The sequence below is a fragment of the Lytechinus variegatus genome, chromosome 15 (genome assembly GCF_018143015.1).
Source record: "Lytechinus variegatus isolate NC3 chromosome 15, Lvar_3.0, whole genome shotgun sequence".
Classification (NCBI taxonomy): domain Eukaryota; kingdom Metazoa; phylum Echinodermata; class Echinoidea; order Temnopleuroida; family Toxopneustidae; genus Lytechinus; species Lytechinus variegatus.
In genome coordinates, this window is record NC_054754.1 from 11,886,397 (window position 1) to 11,905,828 (window position 19,432).

The window sequence follows — 19,432 nt, forward strand, 5'->3', positions numbered from 1 at the left end:
ATCATATATAAATTTACCCAAATTAAAAGTTTCAAGTAAAATTATGCTATTTACTAGTGTGTATCTTTATAAACATCAGTATACGTGTATATGGATCATGATAAATTCCATTCAGACACACATTAAGTATCGATGTGACCTTAAACGTGACAGGTATTCCAATTAGATGCATAAGAGTAACATCCTAAAATTAGGATTTCCCCTCATCTTATTTGAGTAACCCGATAGGACCTTTGTCATATCTGACCTGTTTTTGCATTTATAGTCAGGGCTGGCTGATAGTGATAGAATGTTACTGATAGGAAAAGAACATGATAATAATGATGATGATGATGGAGCTGTTGATGCTGCGGATGATGAGGAGGAGGAGGAGGAAGATGAAGATTGGGCAGATAAGGAGGATGGGCATAAAGTGGTTGATTATCATTATGTTGATGATGAGGATGATATGAATGGTGGTGACAAAGCTAGTGATGATGATGATGGTGGTGATGGTGGTGGTGATGATGATGATGGTGATGGTGATGATGATGATGGTGGTGGTGGTGGTGGTGGTGATGATGATGATGACGACGACGGTGACGACGATGATGTTTCTCATGATAAGAAGTCCAATCCACTTCATATTTTATTGCTGTTTGTTGCCTGTCTGTTGCATGTTGAGTTTTTCATCGTTGCTTTGAATTCCATCTGACAACTTGTGAGATCTGACAAGTTTTTATTTTTTCATTTGCTGCGAAGCACGGGTGTCTGACTTTCACTATAGTAACTATCGAATAAGCCAGTTCGTAGTTCCTTTCTGCGCATGATCAAAAGATTCTACGCATGATCAGAAGAAGGTCATTTGTACTAAAGTGACATGGTGCTTTAAAATCTAATGAGATAAGCACCAACTTTGATGTCTTGGTTATTCATATATTCTTTTGAATTGTCGTTTTCATTTACATCCACAAAAAACAACAATGCTTCCACGAACGACTGGTATTTCAGTTTGTCAAGTACATTGTGCAACATGCTAAGATATGCATTCAAAGTAGGAATGCAACAAATACCTTCATTAAGTGTTCATTAGTGTGCTATTCTAGTCACCTGGTCTATTCAATTTCTTCATCCTGCTATGTAAGGCAAGCTTACATAATATCTTGCTTTGAAATTTGCCTATCATGATGAAAGAAATGAAAGGTCATTCGACCAAAATTGCCCATGAAGTAATTACGAACTGGTCTATTGGCTCTATCCCCCCCCCCCCCCCCCCCCCTCTTGAACCCATACTCAAGTATAGAGTGACCAATTTAATAATTAAATTAGTGTTATACCAGAATGTGCAAATTAAAAGATAGTATGCAGACCATTAACTCTTTGATGAAGTGTTAAAGCCTGTGTATAGCTTTGGTAAAGGGTCAATAATGTGATTGATAATCGAATATCATCTAATATGACAGTCTTACTGAAGCGTAGAGACCGTTAGATATTTTTCCAACTGCACTTCTCTGAGAAAATTTCAAATATTCAAATCTTGGATATATAGCGCCCTCTCTCAGCGATACTTGTTTTAAATTAAAAAAATGGGCATTCAAGCACTTATCTTATAAATTTAGTGATTAGATATCCAAAAGTTACAGACAAAGAACATATCTTGAAAGTTTCAGCCCATTCCATGATTTGGAATAGGATTTAATTGAAAGACAAAAACACACAGATACTTTAATTTGATCGGGTGACCCGATCAAGTTACATTTCCATGTAAAATCGCAAAATTTATCATGTAAAACACATTTTCATTTCATATCCTCCACATCATAACTGTTATAGGGCATATCCATTCATATTAGCTAGCAATGAATTGGAATAGTGATAGGTGCATTTTGGTGGATTTACCAAAACTATACACAAGCTTTAACTCTGGATCACCTTCTGGGATTTACCTAGGTTGAGAGTCTGTTGACCATTGTACAATGGCTTGATACAGATTTTGAATGAATTTTGATAGAAGATGGGTCTAGAAATTCAAATTAAGTGAAGATTTTTTACAGATTTCCAATTCAGGCACATATAGGTCTGCTAATTTAATGGATAGCCAATGGATAGACCCAATTGACCTTATTTCCTACAATTTTCCTACGAGGGAAATTGACCTCTTCTTGATATACCGCATTAAACTTTGACCAGGTTCTTGTGCTATCGCAAAATTCCACCCATGCAGGTCTATAGATATAGGGCAGTCACCGTCACTTCAATCGTAACTTAAATTGTTATGAGATTTAAAATTTAGTCATGCCCACCTTTTAAAGGATCTGTTTACTTCAGATTTTTAAATCTGTGATTCTAGCTGTGATTTCAGGATATGTGATTTGGGGTGGAGGAACCCCCCCCCCCCCCAAAAAAAAAAAAATTCTTTTCAATGTTTAAAGTGAGATTTCTGCATGATCTATAAAAACCAAACCCAAGGAGATATTATGTTTAGAGATTAGAGACAATTTTTTTTTCTCTCCCCAATATTTCATAATGAAAACTGTTTTTGATAAAAAAACATGCCCAAAACAAAGTGTCAGCCATGACAGTAAACACGAATGTTGATTGTTTTGTTGTATTAGCAGTGAAGGGGATTCATTAAAATGTTGTTGTGGGAACAGACCACTGCTTTATCACATAAATTTGTTGTTATGGCAACACTGCCTCCTGAACTGTCAAACTTGCGAATGGTAAGTCGGTAACAAGGAAGGGGGCGTGGCATCAGAGGGACATGTTTCACCTTCCAAGCCTATCCTAGTTTTGTAATTATAGTCATGTGAGTGTGTATACTACTACATGTATGTGGTTGAGATGTGATACAGGAGAGAATTGGGAAGGAGGCCGTGTTATGTAAGGGTGTGTTCAGGCTCATTTGATTATTTTGTGTACACTCTACATTTCAAGAAATTAATTAGACCAGTCTTACTCCCTTTTCTCAAGCATTTTAGCGATAAACATTACTGGGCCTTCATCCATAAACTTAACGTTTTATCTGCATTTTAGCATTGAGTATTAACGCACATTTAAAGATAAATTCCAGTTTTGGTAACGATCTCAAAATGACTTTTTACAGAATCTAGTATAATGACCACCCAAGTGTCTGTTTTTATGAATAAAAAATATGTGCCAAAGGATTCTTTGAGAAATTGTGTAATTGCTGAGAAATAAGCAAAATAAGCGCAGATTCGGTCACTTCCGTCGGGTCTTTATTCCAGCAATAATAATACACTGTCCCACGTGTGCCTATCTGTGTCGGTGAACTTTAGTGTGAACGTTTTTCAGCGTGATTTCAAGATTTCACAAAGTTCAGTTTATGTAACTGTAGCAGATCTAGATCCTCGATGATATTCTGATAATTAAGCCTGGTTTTACACACTTTCTTATGAAATCAGCGTTTACTGCAACTACTGGCATTTCTCTTAAAGTAGTGCTAGATCACATCTGGATCTCCTTGTTGATTTAGGCTTGGCTCACTTTGAGGATTGCTTAGTCAGTCAAGTCTCTACCAGGTTGTTCTCTTATCGTGATTAAGTGCCAATGTCGGAATCAGCCATTAAAAAAAATTGTTTTTAAAAAATTAAAGAGATGGCATGCAGAAAGGGCAAAAGTACCTCATTCCCAATTCATTCAAGTATAGTCAATGCTTATATGATGAAAAAGAATTCATGTTCAGTTTGGGCTGTTTTAAATACGACTTTCGAACAACTGAAACATCTTTAAATTGGCATATTGAAGCTTGTGATTATTAGTCATGAAGCATAAAATTGCAGCTTGTGAGTTTACTCTCAGTTTTAGTGTTCAGCCAATGTAAGGTATTTTGGGCATATTTTTGGCAACTGCAAATTTTGGCAATAAGTGTCATGAAGCTAAATTTCACGATAAGGAGAAGGACAGTATGGGGGCGTAAAGGGTTGTTCAAGTTATTTTAAGTAATCGTTTATTGATCTAGTTAATCTATTAGGTTTAACTTCCATGAAGGTGTGAAAAATTGATGTGATAAATGCAACAAACATGGCTGCTCTGATTGTACAGGGGTGAATGGAATGTCTAGTTAAGTCTTTTTTTTATTCTTTCTGCCCTCCAAGAAGTAATCAAAACATTACTACTCTTCCAACATTTCTTGTAACTTATTTTCACTTGGTATACTTACTACTGATTTACTGTAAAAAAAATGTTCACAGAGTTGGATACTCAAACTGTAGCCGACAAACAATGAAAATATGCATCAGCAGTGAATGCTTTCACAGGAAGATTGAGGCAGCATAGGCCTATATATATATTTTTTTATATTTTGGTGTTCAGATTTGTTTATGATTTCATTCAGTACAATATATAAGCCATTTGTTTCATGATCATGATGTTGCTTTTGTGTACACTAATGGCTGTAAGTGTGAAGTTACTCACAGAGGTGTATTTTTTTATTATTATGTAGCCTACAATATATGAATTGTTGAAAAGGATACCTTTTCATGGATACTTTGAACTTCTGCAGTAATCTTACTCATTCATATTTCAAAACTTTGAGGGGAAGCTTCATTCACAGTAAATGCCTCCCCGATCTTGGTGCCCCTAAGTTATAACTACAGAAGAAAATTATCATCAAGCGAATCATAATAGTCACCCAGAAAAAAACCTAATGAATATTTCCTGTCCTACATTCTTCCTTTCAGTGGGCCTGTACTAATGCCTCCCGGCGATCAAGATAATGGCTAATCTGACCGATTTGTTGTGTTGAGAACCTTTAAAGAGGGGCATGCGATAAAGGGGTCCTTAACTTCGGGGAGATATAAGAGGGTCGTTGTTGTTGCGGAGGTCCAACAAGTATCTGACGTAGTGTTGTGATTATATCAATTTCTGCTACTGAATATTTTTTTTGGAGACGGGGGGGGGGGGTACTGCCGTCTGCTGCCCCCACCCTTTGAAACTATTGTGGCAATAATTTTAGGATTCCTATTTTGAGGATTAAATTGCAAAAAGAGGGATCTTTTGAGGGATATTGTTACCTCCCCCCATTTTTTTTAATACTTCTGAATTTCGAGCCCCCCTCCACACTAGTTCAGCACAAATAAAGTACCTACCATTGAAGTCCTACATTTTATTACATTCCCTTTCATAATACAGAAAAATTTACATATGTGGATTGATAGATAGCAAGTGTTCAGTTTCTTTTAATGTTATAATGTGTTTATAGGGATTAATAGATTAAGAGTAGTATCCACTTTAATCCTGGTGATTCAAATGTATATGATAGGAAGAAGGGTTATAGCGTAGATAGGTGTGAGAGATTAGGCCAAACTGCATTCATGCTACTCATATCAAGTAGTGTCTATATCTAGTTACTACTCTCGTTAATTTGATTGCTCTTTACTTTGGATTTTACTTACTTTTGTTTGCTTCACGGGAATGCAGGTAATTCCTGTATCAAAAATTAGTTAACCATTTCAAGGGTCCAACTAAACACCTGAATAATTGATGATACACATGTAATTACCATGGTAACATTGCTCATAGCCTATTAAAATTCAAGTTCTCATTGAATTTTCCATTGTAGGTTTTACACAAGTAAAGGACTGGGCCTGAATTCTCGCCAATCTACTCATGATGGGGAGTATTTCATGAAAGGACTTTTCAGACGTTTAATCAGACAAATTCTATTTTATTTGGTAGTTACCATGGTAACAGTCAGACAACTGTTCTTTTCAGGCTATCAAAGTCAATGGAAGTTGTCTGATCTGACAACTTTGTTGACAGGTAGGCCTATTGATCAAACACTCATTTATTGATTTAGCAAGCTTTGATCACCAACCAATGAATATATTGGTGTTCAAACTGTACAAGATGTTGCAACTCTAAGTGATAAGCTAAACCTTGAACAATACTGGAAAATATCTACACTTACAAGTGTACACCTTGTCTCAGGGCAAGAACCTTTATTAAGCTTAGATTATCCACTTTAATCCTTGAGCCTGGATTAGAGATCCAGTCATTGATCCATCGGACAGGGGTCAAGGTAATGATTCATACTTTTGAGATTATTTTTGAAGACATTTGATGATGTAGGATCATTGGCCAGTGCGTCCTCTCAGACCGACTTTACGATACAGTCATATTAACAAAATGATGTAAAACTGACTGATGGTGTGTCATTGGAACTAGCATTCTAGAATTGGTTGGTCTGGAGTCGATTTTGCCAATGTGACTGTGGCATAAGTGTGATCACCTAGTACCGGCTGCACTGAAACATCATTAGTGCTGTCAGAGCACTGACAGTAGGCCCAGTCACAATTTGTTGTATTGTGATGTCAAACATTGATCCAAGATGAAAGTAATGCGTTGTTGTGACATAAGGCAATTGCTGCAACATTACCAGGGCCTCTGTTTAGTGCATTGTTATGACTAACTACATGTAATGTGCAACTGGTACTGGTGACTAATCTTATACACTTGGGTTATTCTAAGGTGACTCCTTGTGAGACTGTTATGAAAGGTCTCGACTAATATTCTATATGACAAAGTATGTTTTTTCTAACAGTTACTGCAGGAGCTGTGCTTCTCAGTCAATTAGAATCAAGGAAACTTGCCAGGCCTGACAACTTATTGGATGAAAACATGTTGATGAAATGCTCCTTTTGGGCGACTTTAGCTGAATAAGCTTACAATGTATGAATGACCATCACGAGTGATATTTCTTACTGCTGTTCTACCGCAGATAATCAGCTCATGGAGAAACTTTGCTTGATCTGAAATTTACTTATTGTTCCTAAATATTGTTATGTAATAAAAGAAAAAAAAAGAGCAGAGAAGCACCGTATTCTTGTTCTCTTTACCATCATCACCATCAACTCCACCATCATCATCATCATTGCCATCATCATCATCGCCATCATCATCATCGCCACCACTATCATCATCATCTCCATCACCTCTCCATTATCACCACATAACCACCACCACATCATCTTCATCACTATCACCATGTGGGAGCATCATGGTCTCGTGGTTATGATTCCCGTCTTCAGTCTGAGGGACGTGGGTTCGATTCCAAGCCATGGCATGTTTTCCTTCAGCAAGAGATTTACCCACACTGTACTGCACTCGACCCAGGTCAGCTTAATGGGCACTCGGTAGGAAGAAATTCCTTGAATGCTTGCATGAGCTCCCGATCAAGGAAGCCGTGCGAAAGCCGGAGTAATAATAACACTATCATGTTAAGCGGGACCTGCTGGGAGAACAGTTTTTGGAACTGAAGTGGTTACCCTGGGTAAAATATAACATTATTATTATCATCATCATCATCATCATCACAACCATCATAACCACCACCACCACTGTCCTATCCACCATCATCACCACTGTCATAAAACAGAGCATAGAAATGCCAGTAGTTGCAGTAAACACTGATTTCATAAGAAAGTCTTTAAAACCAGGCTTAATTGTCAGAATATCATCGAGAATCTAGATCTGGTACAGTTACATAAACTGAACTTTGTGAAATCTTGAAATCTACGCTATAAAACACTCACAATGAAGATCAATGACACAGATAGGCACACGTGGGACAGTGTATTATTATTGCTGGAATAAAGACCCGACGGAAGTGTATGAATCCGCGCTTATTTTTCTTATTTCTCAGCAATTACACAATTTCTCCCAGAATCCTTTGGCACATATTTTTTATTTATACAAACAGACACTTGGGTGGTCGTTATATTAGATTCTGTAAAAAGTCATTTTGAGATCGTTACCAAAACTGGAATTTATCTTTAAGTGTCATCTCAATAATAACTCATTAGGCATTCTCTTGCACTTTTCTAATCATCCATGCAGAGCCACGCAATGCGGATTGTCCGGAGTATCGGTCAGGCCTTTGAGGTGTGCCATAAGCTGAGTCTCCAGCATGCCCATGCAGCAGCAGATGGTCAAGCTGACGGAGAGAGCGATAAAGTTGGAGATGAAATCTTAGATACAAGAGAAGGTATGATGATGATAATAATGCAATTATTAGAAAGCACAGAATACAAGAGAAGCAATTTTGGTTATTATTGGATATTTGTTATGATATTGAAATGTTTATAACTTAATTATACTACTTGATAAACTAATATTTTAACAATCTAAATTTCAAGGATTTGAAATAAATCCAAATCAGCTGTTGATAGTGACCAGTCGAGCTATGGATTCAGATTTTAACCTTAGAAATTTGAATTTATATCACAATAGATTTCAAAAGATGAATGTTTATGATTTACATCTTAAATCCAGAGTTCGATTTGTCACTATCCACAGTCAATCTTGATTTGTTTTAAATCCCTGTAAATTTGAATATAGCTGTAGTAGTAGGGGTAGTTCTTAGTCATTATCATATTGATGGACTTAATGAATGAATTAGTTGTAGAAGTGTTATTGGTAATGGTAGTGGTTGTGAAAGTAATATTTTTAGCTTTTGTAGCTATAGTTGTGACTCACATACTGTACATGTACGTTTGACACTGTATATATTAGCTGTCCGTATGCACAAATTGTCCATCTGTATGTAAATGAGCAGCATGACATTATCAACTGTTGAAAAAATATGTCAGCAGAATTTTTTTTTTAAAATATCAGCCCCGTTTCCCTTTAACTTGCCGAACAATAAACTTTACAGACATATTTATGCAAACCCAGATTTTGCGAGCATGCAAATTGTTAAATAGACACAATTTGGCAAGCACAGCTATATAATAGGGAGACGAAAGGGAGAACAAGAATAAACACATTACATTGTTTTTTATGTGAAAGATGCTATAAGTCAGTTCATGAATAGAATAGCAAATAGGTTAATAGATGAATAAATATTTATATGAATATGAAAATATATGAAATATAGCAGTTTGGAATCATAGAGATTCATTCATGAAAATAGCTGAATATTATAAAAAAATATGTTCAAATTATGTTTTTTTTTATATTTGGATAAATTGACGAGTTAGACTTTTTTGGCATTTTAATGCTACATGTAAATATCTATTTCTAGCCAGTTAATGCAGAGTATCAATACTGCCAGTTGGTTCTATGTGTTTGTTACGTAGTTTAGGAAACAAATCAGCCATTATTATGAGATCATTTGGATTAATCTCATGCCATTCATATCATAGAATGTGAGCTCTATTTCAGGGAGGTATTATTTTGGGATCATGAGGCAATATGCAAGGCAAAATTATGATCAAGTAACTTTTTAAATTGGTATATTGAAAAAGATCTCCCCTCCCCCTATAAACGTACATCTGATGATAACCATTACATAGATATAAAAACATGACCCCAAATACCCCCTTATTTCAAAATATAACGAAACATGTTTTAGCAGAATAATTTGGCTGGAATGTTCCTGTACTCATTTACCCAAATTTGTGTAAAAATATATTGACTTTGTCAAGTCATACATAGGTGAACATGCTAATATTACATAAAAACCCTCACTTTTTTATTAGGTCAGTAAGATATATCTATGTCAACAAAATTGGCCAATTCCAATAGCAACAGTCCTTGTTTTTTATAAGACTAAGAATTTTATTTATAATTCTGATCATATTATTTGCTGTGAATAAATGAACATTACTAACTAATTTCATAATTTGCTTGCCTGTACTACATGCTTCACTTTTCCAGGTTACTCTGATTATAGGTATTTTGTTTTCAATCCAGGTATGTGTCAAGTAATTTTTGTTAGCAAAAACAAAGTAATAATTATTGCCATTAATGGGTGAAGTTTGTGCTGTTTTAACATTCTATGGTCTAAACAATCTGTTATTACCTAAAGAAACAAGGGAGTAATAGACTATTTTTTCTCTTCTTTTCTGGAGGATTTCTATCATTTTGCATACACTGAATTGTTTTTACAAATTTGTTTTATCTTTACTGCCAAATAATGGGTGAAGGTTTTCATAAGAGACTGTGGTTATCCATATACAAGACAGTAATTTATACAATTTTTTTCCCCTCCAGGTTTGAGGAATTCATTTTGTTCTCTATCTTTTCCATGACTTTTTGCACCCTCATAAACAGAACGATTGATTTCAAGGTCCACTAATTATCACATACAGTACAAACCTTTTTTCTTGTCTTCTTCCAAAATTGACTTAAATGCTAATGGTAGCTTTGTGGGGGACAAGAGAAATATATTTTTCATTTTCGCGCTCCGATGAATTTCTATTTGTGTATTGCACGTGGGAGTTTGTCTTTGGAATGGCTTGTTTTTCTTTTGGCTACGGGACTCTTTCTATATTAAACCAACAGGCAAAGAGTTCCTTCTCTCTCTCTCTCTCTCTCTCTCTTCTCATAAGAGTGAGTCATGAAGGGGGTATTCTCACTGCAAGCAATTAAAAAAAAAATTGAAGTGTGATGTGCACAGGAATGCTAAAAACATTTGGTGTGACCTGATGAGTTGTTTGCTGTTCTAACCATTTGGCTGTGGGAATCAGGATACCTCTGTATTGTAAATGTTATTTGAATGTTGCAGGGTCTCTTATTTTAATGGGTGAAATGAATTAAATATCCATGAAAATCAATAAGTGACAATGAATTATTTAATTCATGCATTGAATTATTGTTATGGTGGAAATCATTATTTGAATTTGATTTCATTACTACGATTCATTTTGATGGTTTTTATCCAATTAGTATGTACTTATATAACCCATTAAACATTCTCAATAATGTTCGATCATTTTGACATGTAGGGGAAATGGGCCTTAATTGATTTGTAAACAGTGAATTTAAAAAAGAGTGAGGTGCCAAGATTTTTAAGATGTATGTAAGCTCATTAGTATTCTTCTTTCACCAAAATTCAGCATTTCCATTTAGAAGTCCCCCCTTCCACAAAAAAGAGGGGGGAATCCTTAAATACCAAAACTGCCTTCAGTCTTCATAGATTCTGCTGATTTGACACTAAATCAGATATTAAGGAAACAGTAAATTTAAATCATGTATTTGAATATTCAATACATGTAATTTGAAATATCGCTCATGGAGATTGCTATTCAGTTATCCACAATTTCCAAATTTCACCCTATCCCTCTTCAATTTCTTTCCAATGTGCAGTAAGAGGCATAGACGGTGGCAACGAGATGCACTCGACAGGGTCACAGAGGATGCGGGAACGAGACGAGACCGACGGTGTCTCGGTAGAACCAACAACGTTAGAAGGGAGATCGTCAAGCAAGAAAAGGTCTCACCTGAACTCATCCATCCACTCGCATAAAGTCAAGACAAACTCGTCCATCCGTTCACATGAAGTAAGATATTTTCTTGTCTCATTTTTGTGATTGTTTATTGTTTTACCTGACAAGTGGGGAAAAGCGAAAGTTCTTCAGTTCAGCAACCAGGTGGGTGTTTCACAAAGCTGTTCGTAAAGCTAAGCAGGGCTTTAGGCATGACTGGCATATATTCTTGGGTGGTAAGTCAGCTACGTAGGGATATATCATTGAGCGCAAGAAAGGATCATCAGTCATGCGTAATCATTCGTTGCTTACGAATGGCTTTACGAAACACCCACCAGAGCCCCAATGCAATTTTGTCTTTGGTTTCTAAGCATTTGGTGATTGATAACAAATGTCAAATTGTTTGGGGTCCTAGGGAAAGTTGTTACAGAACTTGCCATACTCGGAGGTGTGCTTACCGGCCTTGAACTTCAATGTATTCAGGGGCAAGGCCACTTTTCTGAAGCCACATTTCTCTTTTTAGTACAAATGATAACGTAAAGAGGACTCCGAAATTAATATCGAAGGCCAGTAAGGTATCCAAGGCCATGGTGTTTGTGGACTTGGAAAAATCTAAACTCTGAACTTAAAAAATGAATAAGTAAATAAAAGCCACTTGCATATTCTTGAAGTTCTAGACACTGATGGTCCATTGTGTAAGGACTTTGTGTGTTTAATCTTGACAGTTTGTATTACCCCCAGCAGGGAAAACAAATTGCACAAGGGCTAGAGGCTATTTCTCTTATGGAATCGCTCAAAAGAGCCCTTGAAAATAAAAAATAGAATCCTGGAAAATAAAATCCTCATTCACTGTAAGGTTAAACTTCTCAAACGTTGCAGATTCATGCACTAGGTTTTGAAAAATATCCCCGGTTAATAAAAAAAAGGGGGGGGGCCTGACCCTGGTATACAAAATGTGTACCAAGAGGGTTTTTTATGTTATTTGCATCCCCCATCCCCTCCCACACACAATCACAAAGGATTTGATTACTGGGCTTCCTGAGTGGTTTCTAAAACCAATCACAAGTGCATTACTTGCCTTTTTGAACTGTTCCAGACAACATTATTAGATCATGAAGAGTTATCCCAGAGAGGCCTGAACATGGAACCTAAATTGAATTCCATGAGTCAACGCCATGTGTCACTAACATGCTTCTTGCTTTGCTGAAGAGTTGTGGATCTGTTGGAAACAGCGGCCTTACTTATGATGGCAAAATGGAGCTGGAGTTGTACACATAGTCTAAGGACAACAGACCAAACTCTAACATACTGTTGTTACTTGCAGAAGTTAATACATTAAGGCACAAGACACATGAAGTATTGAACTCGTGTTTGGGAAAATATCTTTGTGTTTCAACTATAACGCAAGGGATAGACAGTATGATGATGACAAGAAAAGCGAAGCGTCAATTATTTTGTTGATGAAATATTTGTTGTTTGAATCTATGGATCCTGTTTAATACATTTAGATTCTAGTTTTACTAAAAAAAGTATTTAGCTCTCACACCTAAGATTTCTGCATCTCTCACTTTTGTAAGCAGGCAGTAACTTGGAAGTAATACATTTCTTTGATAATGTTTGATTTCTTTTCGTTTATTTCATTGGGCCCTTTGCATAGATCTTACTATTAGTAACTTTACAATTTGTGGTAACTTAATTGGCTGTTGAGCATGTCTACCATGGTAATAATCATTAGAACACAAAGTAACCATAATATGCAATGGGCCATGCTAAACTTTTATCTTCTTGTATTCTAATGTCCATGGAGTATAATTAAGTTATGTCTGTTGGTAAAGGCTCAGTTTCCTGTTATAAAGAGGAAAGAGGTTGACGGTGATGAGGATTCCAGTTTCATGAATAACCCCTTGAGACATCTTAAACATTGGACTGTCAGAATCTTATGAGTCATGAGACCATGTGTCACAAGTATGTGCCTTGATTACTTGTGATCTGCTGGGAACATGATCTATTTTCTTAAGAGGGGACGTGGTCCTCAAGGTTCCTTGGATTCTGAGAACCGTTTCCCTCGGGATTCAGAAGGAATCAATGTCAGAAACAGTGGCACCTGGACAGTTGGGACTCTGTTTGAGCCACAAACCCCTGCCTCCGGTGATGCAAACACCCACTAGGGTTCTCTCAGGATTTGGCACAAAGGTATTTGCCATAGAGAAGGGCATTTGTCCTGTAAGAGAGCCTCGTTCCATCCCAGGGGTGAAATTGTTTTAGTCACCATTCTAGTTGTCTGAAGATTATGTTTTGCAGCTTCCGGAACGTCCTAGGGGTCATCCAGTGTACCTCTTGTTATGAGAGCCTCCGTGTACATGATATGACAGTGTTGTGGACCTGTTGATAGTCTTTTCTTTGAGACCACATCTAAGTTTGGTCTCAATGTATCAACTAAGCTTGACAAAATACGATAAGATTGGTCAGTGTTTCAATGTGATACTGTTCTTGACATTGTGATTTGGCACATATTGATGCAATTTTGTGAAGACCACACCTTATTGACCAGTCTTTGCAAAGTCTTACAACATCAGTTGAAGGATCAGAACTTGTCAACATTCTGGAACCATTGTTCAAGGACTTGTTACTAGATTTCTCAAATGCCACCCCATGGCAGATTTCACTAAACCAGACCAGTCCAAAGTGGATTCCAACTTGATTGGGATGGCAAGGTACTCTTGGGTGAAATCCAAGTGGAACTTAGCTGAAGCTAGAAGGAGGTTTGATGTGAGTGGGCCACTCCTAGAGAGCATGGATGTGATCTACATGAATCAGCTCCAAGTGAAAGGAATGCAGAAGGTAACATTTAAGAAACTCCAGAGGCTATGCATTTACATATAGTTAAAGTATTGTTATTGAATTACAGATGCATCTGGTAGAGTCCAGATCTATCCAGTATAATTCTGGTGAAAGTCTGTTTACATTCCAAATATCAAAATTGTCAAATCTTCAGGATTCTTTTTATTTAGATCAGGTACCAGGTGCAATGAGAGTTGCGTTTAAAGACAAGTTGTAAATGTCCGCTTCTGATTGGTTGAAAATCAATCTGTGTTTGATAGCAACTCTTTCTGCGAATGATCCAGACTCTGTCTACACATAGCTTTATAGTATTGATTGATTGATTGATTGATTGATTGATTGATTGATTGATCCATTCATTCATTCATTGTACATGTACAATTTATCATCGAATGTTCCTCATTCGTATTCTGCCTTTGGGTTGCTTAAACCTTCTTTGACTGTTGCCACTCAACTCTTGAAGTCACACTTAATTTTTGTAAACAGCTTCAAAGTCCTTGTAACACAACTCAACATTAGATTTTTTGATTGGTTGACTGCACAAGTGATGGGTTGAATGTTTTTTTGATATGTTCAATGTGTTCAACTATAAAATATTACAAGCCTGAAATTTTTATATTATAAATCTAGGCCACTTTTCCATGAAGGATGCATTGAAATGGAAAAATTAGCAAAGAGTGAAAAAGTTTTCCAAGGACAATTAATATGAGCAGGATCAAGATAGTCATCAGGGCATCTAGGAATAATTCAAGCCTTGTATTAAAAAATCTTTCTGTAAATTTATAGGGCCCAGATGTGAAAACAGTGGGGATGTCAAAAAAAAAACTGCAGATCAATTTTCATTTCAATAAATTTGAGGGTAAGATATCATAAAACTACTTTTTATGTATTTCTCTTTCAGAGTGTCCAACAAAACACATCTATCCTGACTCCTGATGAGCCTGGTATGCCCTCACTCAGTCTATACCATCAAAGGCAGCTTCTTCAACAGCAATTGCAGCAGCAGGAAGCACAGACCCAAGTGGCTCTGGCTCAGGTGCAGCTCCTCAAGGATCAGCTTGCTGCAGAAACTACAGCCAGGCTGGAAGCACAGGTGAGCATAACCATCAAAACACATTAGTAACATATTTACGGTTGGCTGAAATTTGGTAGGTTACAAAGTATGAAGGGTCAGTATCGGTGGTCTTGACTGAGTCAGCTTGCTGCAGAGGCCACAACAGCCAAAGAAGACCTACAGGTAAGCTTGACAGGAAATGCTTCATGAGAGGCTCTGACTAAGGACATCAAGGACTGCGGATGATCCTTGGGGATTAGCCAGCAGAGTCCGCATAAAGGCTTTGCAAGCTTAATCTGGAGATTCCCAATTAAACTTGAGGATTTGTAGAAAAGAAACCACCTTCTCCGTCGATGACCTCTTGTGCCCTTAATTTGTCTTTGTTAGGTAAGCAATCCATAGATACCTTTGCAGAAGTTGTGTCTGTTGGCATTTACTGAAGGTGGGGCTTCACTTGGGCTTTCCCGATTTCTGTTGTTTTGTGTAAGAGGAACAAAAATTAGGAGTAAAGAGCTAATTGGGATTCAGGCTTTATATTTCAATATTTTTAGGGAAAAGTCATTTTTCAAATGGGCCCATTTTTTAAATTATATGTATATTACATAAATATAAAAAATATATTATGAAAAGACGAAATTATAATAATAATGATAAATAATAATAATATAGGGTATTTATATTGCGCACATATCCACCTTGTTAGGTGCTCAAGGCGCTCCTATATTACCAAGCTAAGCTAAGCGTTCATAGTGCACACAGCTGGGTTGAGTGCAGCACACTGTGGATCAGTTTCTTGCTGAAGGAAATTACGCCATGGCTGGGATTCGAACCCACGACCTTCTGTTTCAAAGTCCGAAGACTAATCCACTGGGCCACAACGCTCCACTAAGGACATTATGGAAATTATGTGTAAAATTACATACATTACAGGACAAAGAACGAAAATGGCCTCATAATATCTAATGCCAGTCAATGGGGGCATTTAGGCCAATGAGTTGAGCATCAAAGGCCAAGGCCATGGATTAGTTAAAGCCCTAGTGGTTCCTTCTAGAGGCTTCAATCATAGTATTGTTAGGTAAGTCATCCATGTGTAGAATAAACGAAATTATTCATGTTTTGATAGTATACTGTTCATATATGAATATCATAATATTACAATAATATGAATAAGGAGCATCATTTCATGAGTTTTTGTATGCATCCAAACAACATTAGATATCATTCAGCTCGAGCTCAAGAAGCTTCATTCACTCCTACCAGATACCCAATTATTTCATTTTAAGTGAATTCAGTGCAATGTGGATGAAGTTTGTGCTGAAAGGATCAATCTGAGCTGTATTTTTTTCTTTTACCGAGATTGAAGAAACCAAGCTGTGGTAATTCTTGGTTCAAAACCATTTTGTTGCAATTCTGCCAATGAGCAAATCATGGGTTCTTTGATTACGTAGTTCCTTTAGTTGACTGTCTACATGCTCTCTGTCTCACACACACACCATTATGCCTCCTCGACATATGAAACTTAAATAGGAACAATATCAAAAGACCCTGGGAACCACTTCACAAATCAACTAGTGAGGGCGATGTTCACTTTCTTGGCCAATCAGAAACTCATAGCAATTGTCAGTGAAAGTCATCAACAGATTGCTATGTGAACCCCCCCCCTAGATTTAGCCTGTTTGCAATAGCTGTAAAGTATTGGCGAAGAAAGCAGTTGGGTGTTTCAGAAAGCTGTTCACAAGATAATCCTTTTGTATGGTTAATGGTACACACCAGCAGGGCTCTGTCTTACAAAGACTTACGATTGATCCGATCAATTGGATCTCTATGGAAATCCATCAATGTCATAACTTTTTCTATGAAAAATTGCACAATGTCATTTGTATGCAAAGAGAAGCACAGTGAATTTTCAAGGAAACAATGAATGCATGAATATGCATCAGTTCTAGAAAATATTTTGAACAAACATGTATTTTAGATGTTGACGTTGCTGGCTTTCCATAGTTGCGATTTGATCCAATCAATGGTAACCCTTTGTAAGACGAGCCCCAGATTTCCATTTGTGTTGATTTTAGTTCCTAAGAGAGGGTCACCAGTCTTTCATAAAGTCACTCATAACTTAAAAAGAGCGTCAGGAAAGACCCACCCGAGCTGGTATTGTTTTATGCCCTCTTGGAGGTCTTGAGATAAGTCCTCAAGTATCAACCTCCACCCCAGGGGACTGCTTTCTTGAAGATCATTTCAATTGTTCTTGTTCTTGAAGTGAATATGATGATGAAACTGAAACCAAATCAATAAACCAGAGTTTATGAAAATAGAAATTTATAGCTACTACACTTGTTCTGCAAGTCTGTTAAAATGTTTTTTCTCTTCATGAAATATCTGAAATATTGGACCAAATTCTAAATTCATTGTCATGCATATGTTGAATTCATGGGTGTAGAACAACTTAAGAGGCATGAAGATTTACCTGTTGACTACTCAATTCTGTAATTTTCATAATCTTTGTCCAGGGACCATGCAGTTCCAACGGGCATTTGAGTTAATTCTAGGGTTTGACATTGTACAACTTTGTCAGTATGCCTTTGATTCAAAGCTCTGCTAAATTACTAATTATTCCTTTATAGAGTTTTACCTGAATTTCAGTTGAGATATTCCATAATGCATGTACAGGGTGGTACATAAACTACATACATCCTCAAATATAACATGTAACTGTTCAGAATTGAACTACTAGTATTAAAGGTATTGTTTAACTTTGTGAGCAGCCGATTTAAAAAATTCTCAAACCAAGATGAAACATGTGTACAAGTGCATGTATTAGAACTAATAAACCCTGAAAACAACCATTATTGAGAATGAAAAGCTAACACTACAAGGCACACCCTGATTTTGTAAATATGTGTCTTATAGACACCTAAATAGTACACATAAGTGTATGGGATGAAATTAAGATGGTGTTTCCGGTCACATAATATTTCAATTTTTGAAGCACTAAATCATTTTGAACGCAATTTTTTCTGGGCTTCATTTTTGTAACATATCACAGACACAGGTGACAAGTGTGACCTTCTTGCTCAGATTTTTTAAAAGTCAAACCAATGTTAACCAATCACTTTAACTTCGGGGAGATATAATACCCCTTTCATAAACCTATCCTGTTAGTTACAGTCGCATTCTTCCCCAAAAGAACTTTGATGCAACCATATCCTCTCATAAATATTCAGCCAATCAGGTTACGTGCATGAACGATTTCTGGCCGGTATCCATTCTAATGATAACATTGCATCTTTAAAATGATTATGAAGAAATAACATGGCTATGTCTTTATACCTTGATTTTGATAGAGTAGATTGATTAATTCAACTACCTCAAAACTTTAACAAAACAAAAATGAAAACATATGAAGCCTTGATATGAATGCAGGAAACCAAACAACAATATTACCAGCTAATCAGTTGTGTACACTCAGGATCTTCATAAGGGAATTTTATTCAAATGCAAGGTTTATGCAAAGTGCCTCCTTTCTTTTTATTGAGATACCCTGTACTGGAGGATGTCTGCAGTAGATGTAGATTCCCTTTAAGCATTTACGTTGAGAATTAGAACCAGCTGCTGTTGGACCTAGTCCAACTTATGGTCCAAGTTGACGTATATCCTGCTATAAAAGTTAGTCCCTGACCACTTCGTTGTTTAGTGCTTGCTCATTTTAGTTAACCCACTGAAAACGAAATTTCTCCAGTGATTGAATGTGTTTTAACAACAATCAACAAACTCCAGTCAAGCAAATTTTCTTCTTACAGTTGCTAATTGGAACAGATTTTTTTTTGTAATTAGCAAAACTACCACAATTTTTTTTTATTGCTGACTTTTTGAAAACTTTAATGTCTTTTATAGAGATAGTATACATTGTTGAAATGTTGAAAATATCAATTTCAGTTTGAAAAAAGCTATGATTTTCCACTTTTAACTTGTTTCCAATCTCAGTATTACAAATCTTCTTTGAATATTGAATAATTGAATAATTCTCCCTTTTAATCTGTATATCTTGCATGTATTGTAGTTATTCAAATGTTCTTGAGACAATCCACAGAAAACTGAATGCTTTCCTTGGGCCTAGTTCTACTCAAAATTGCAATAATGTAATCATTATCTCCTTTGGAAAGCCTTATATATCCTATTCATTTTCTTTCAATTAGGAGATGTATGAAGAAGTGGTCCTTCTTAGACCTTAACACATATGCCATAGTCATAGATCGACAAATTTTATTACATTATATCCAATGATATACAATCGGTCGGTTTTGAGATGGATTTATTAGTGTGACTG

The 19,432-nt window shown here is 36.4% G+C and overlaps 1 protein-coding gene across 1 annotated transcript in view; it reads left to right on the forward strand.

The window, feature by feature from the left end:
- Positions 1–19,432, forward strand: part of LOC121428447 — a 39,466-nt gene that overhangs the window by 12,356 nt on the left and 7,678 nt on the right. Inside the window, exons 2-4 of the mRNA XM_041625059.1 lie at positions 7,840–7,987; positions 11,092–11,285; positions 14,953–15,144. Coding sequence (XP_041480993.1) covers positions 7,849–7,987; positions 11,092–11,285; positions 14,953–15,144 — 525 coding nt within the window. The 5' untranslated portion in view covers positions 7,840–7,848. The remainder of the gene's footprint in view (positions 1–7,839; positions 7,988–11,091; positions 11,286–14,952; positions 15,145–19,432) is intronic.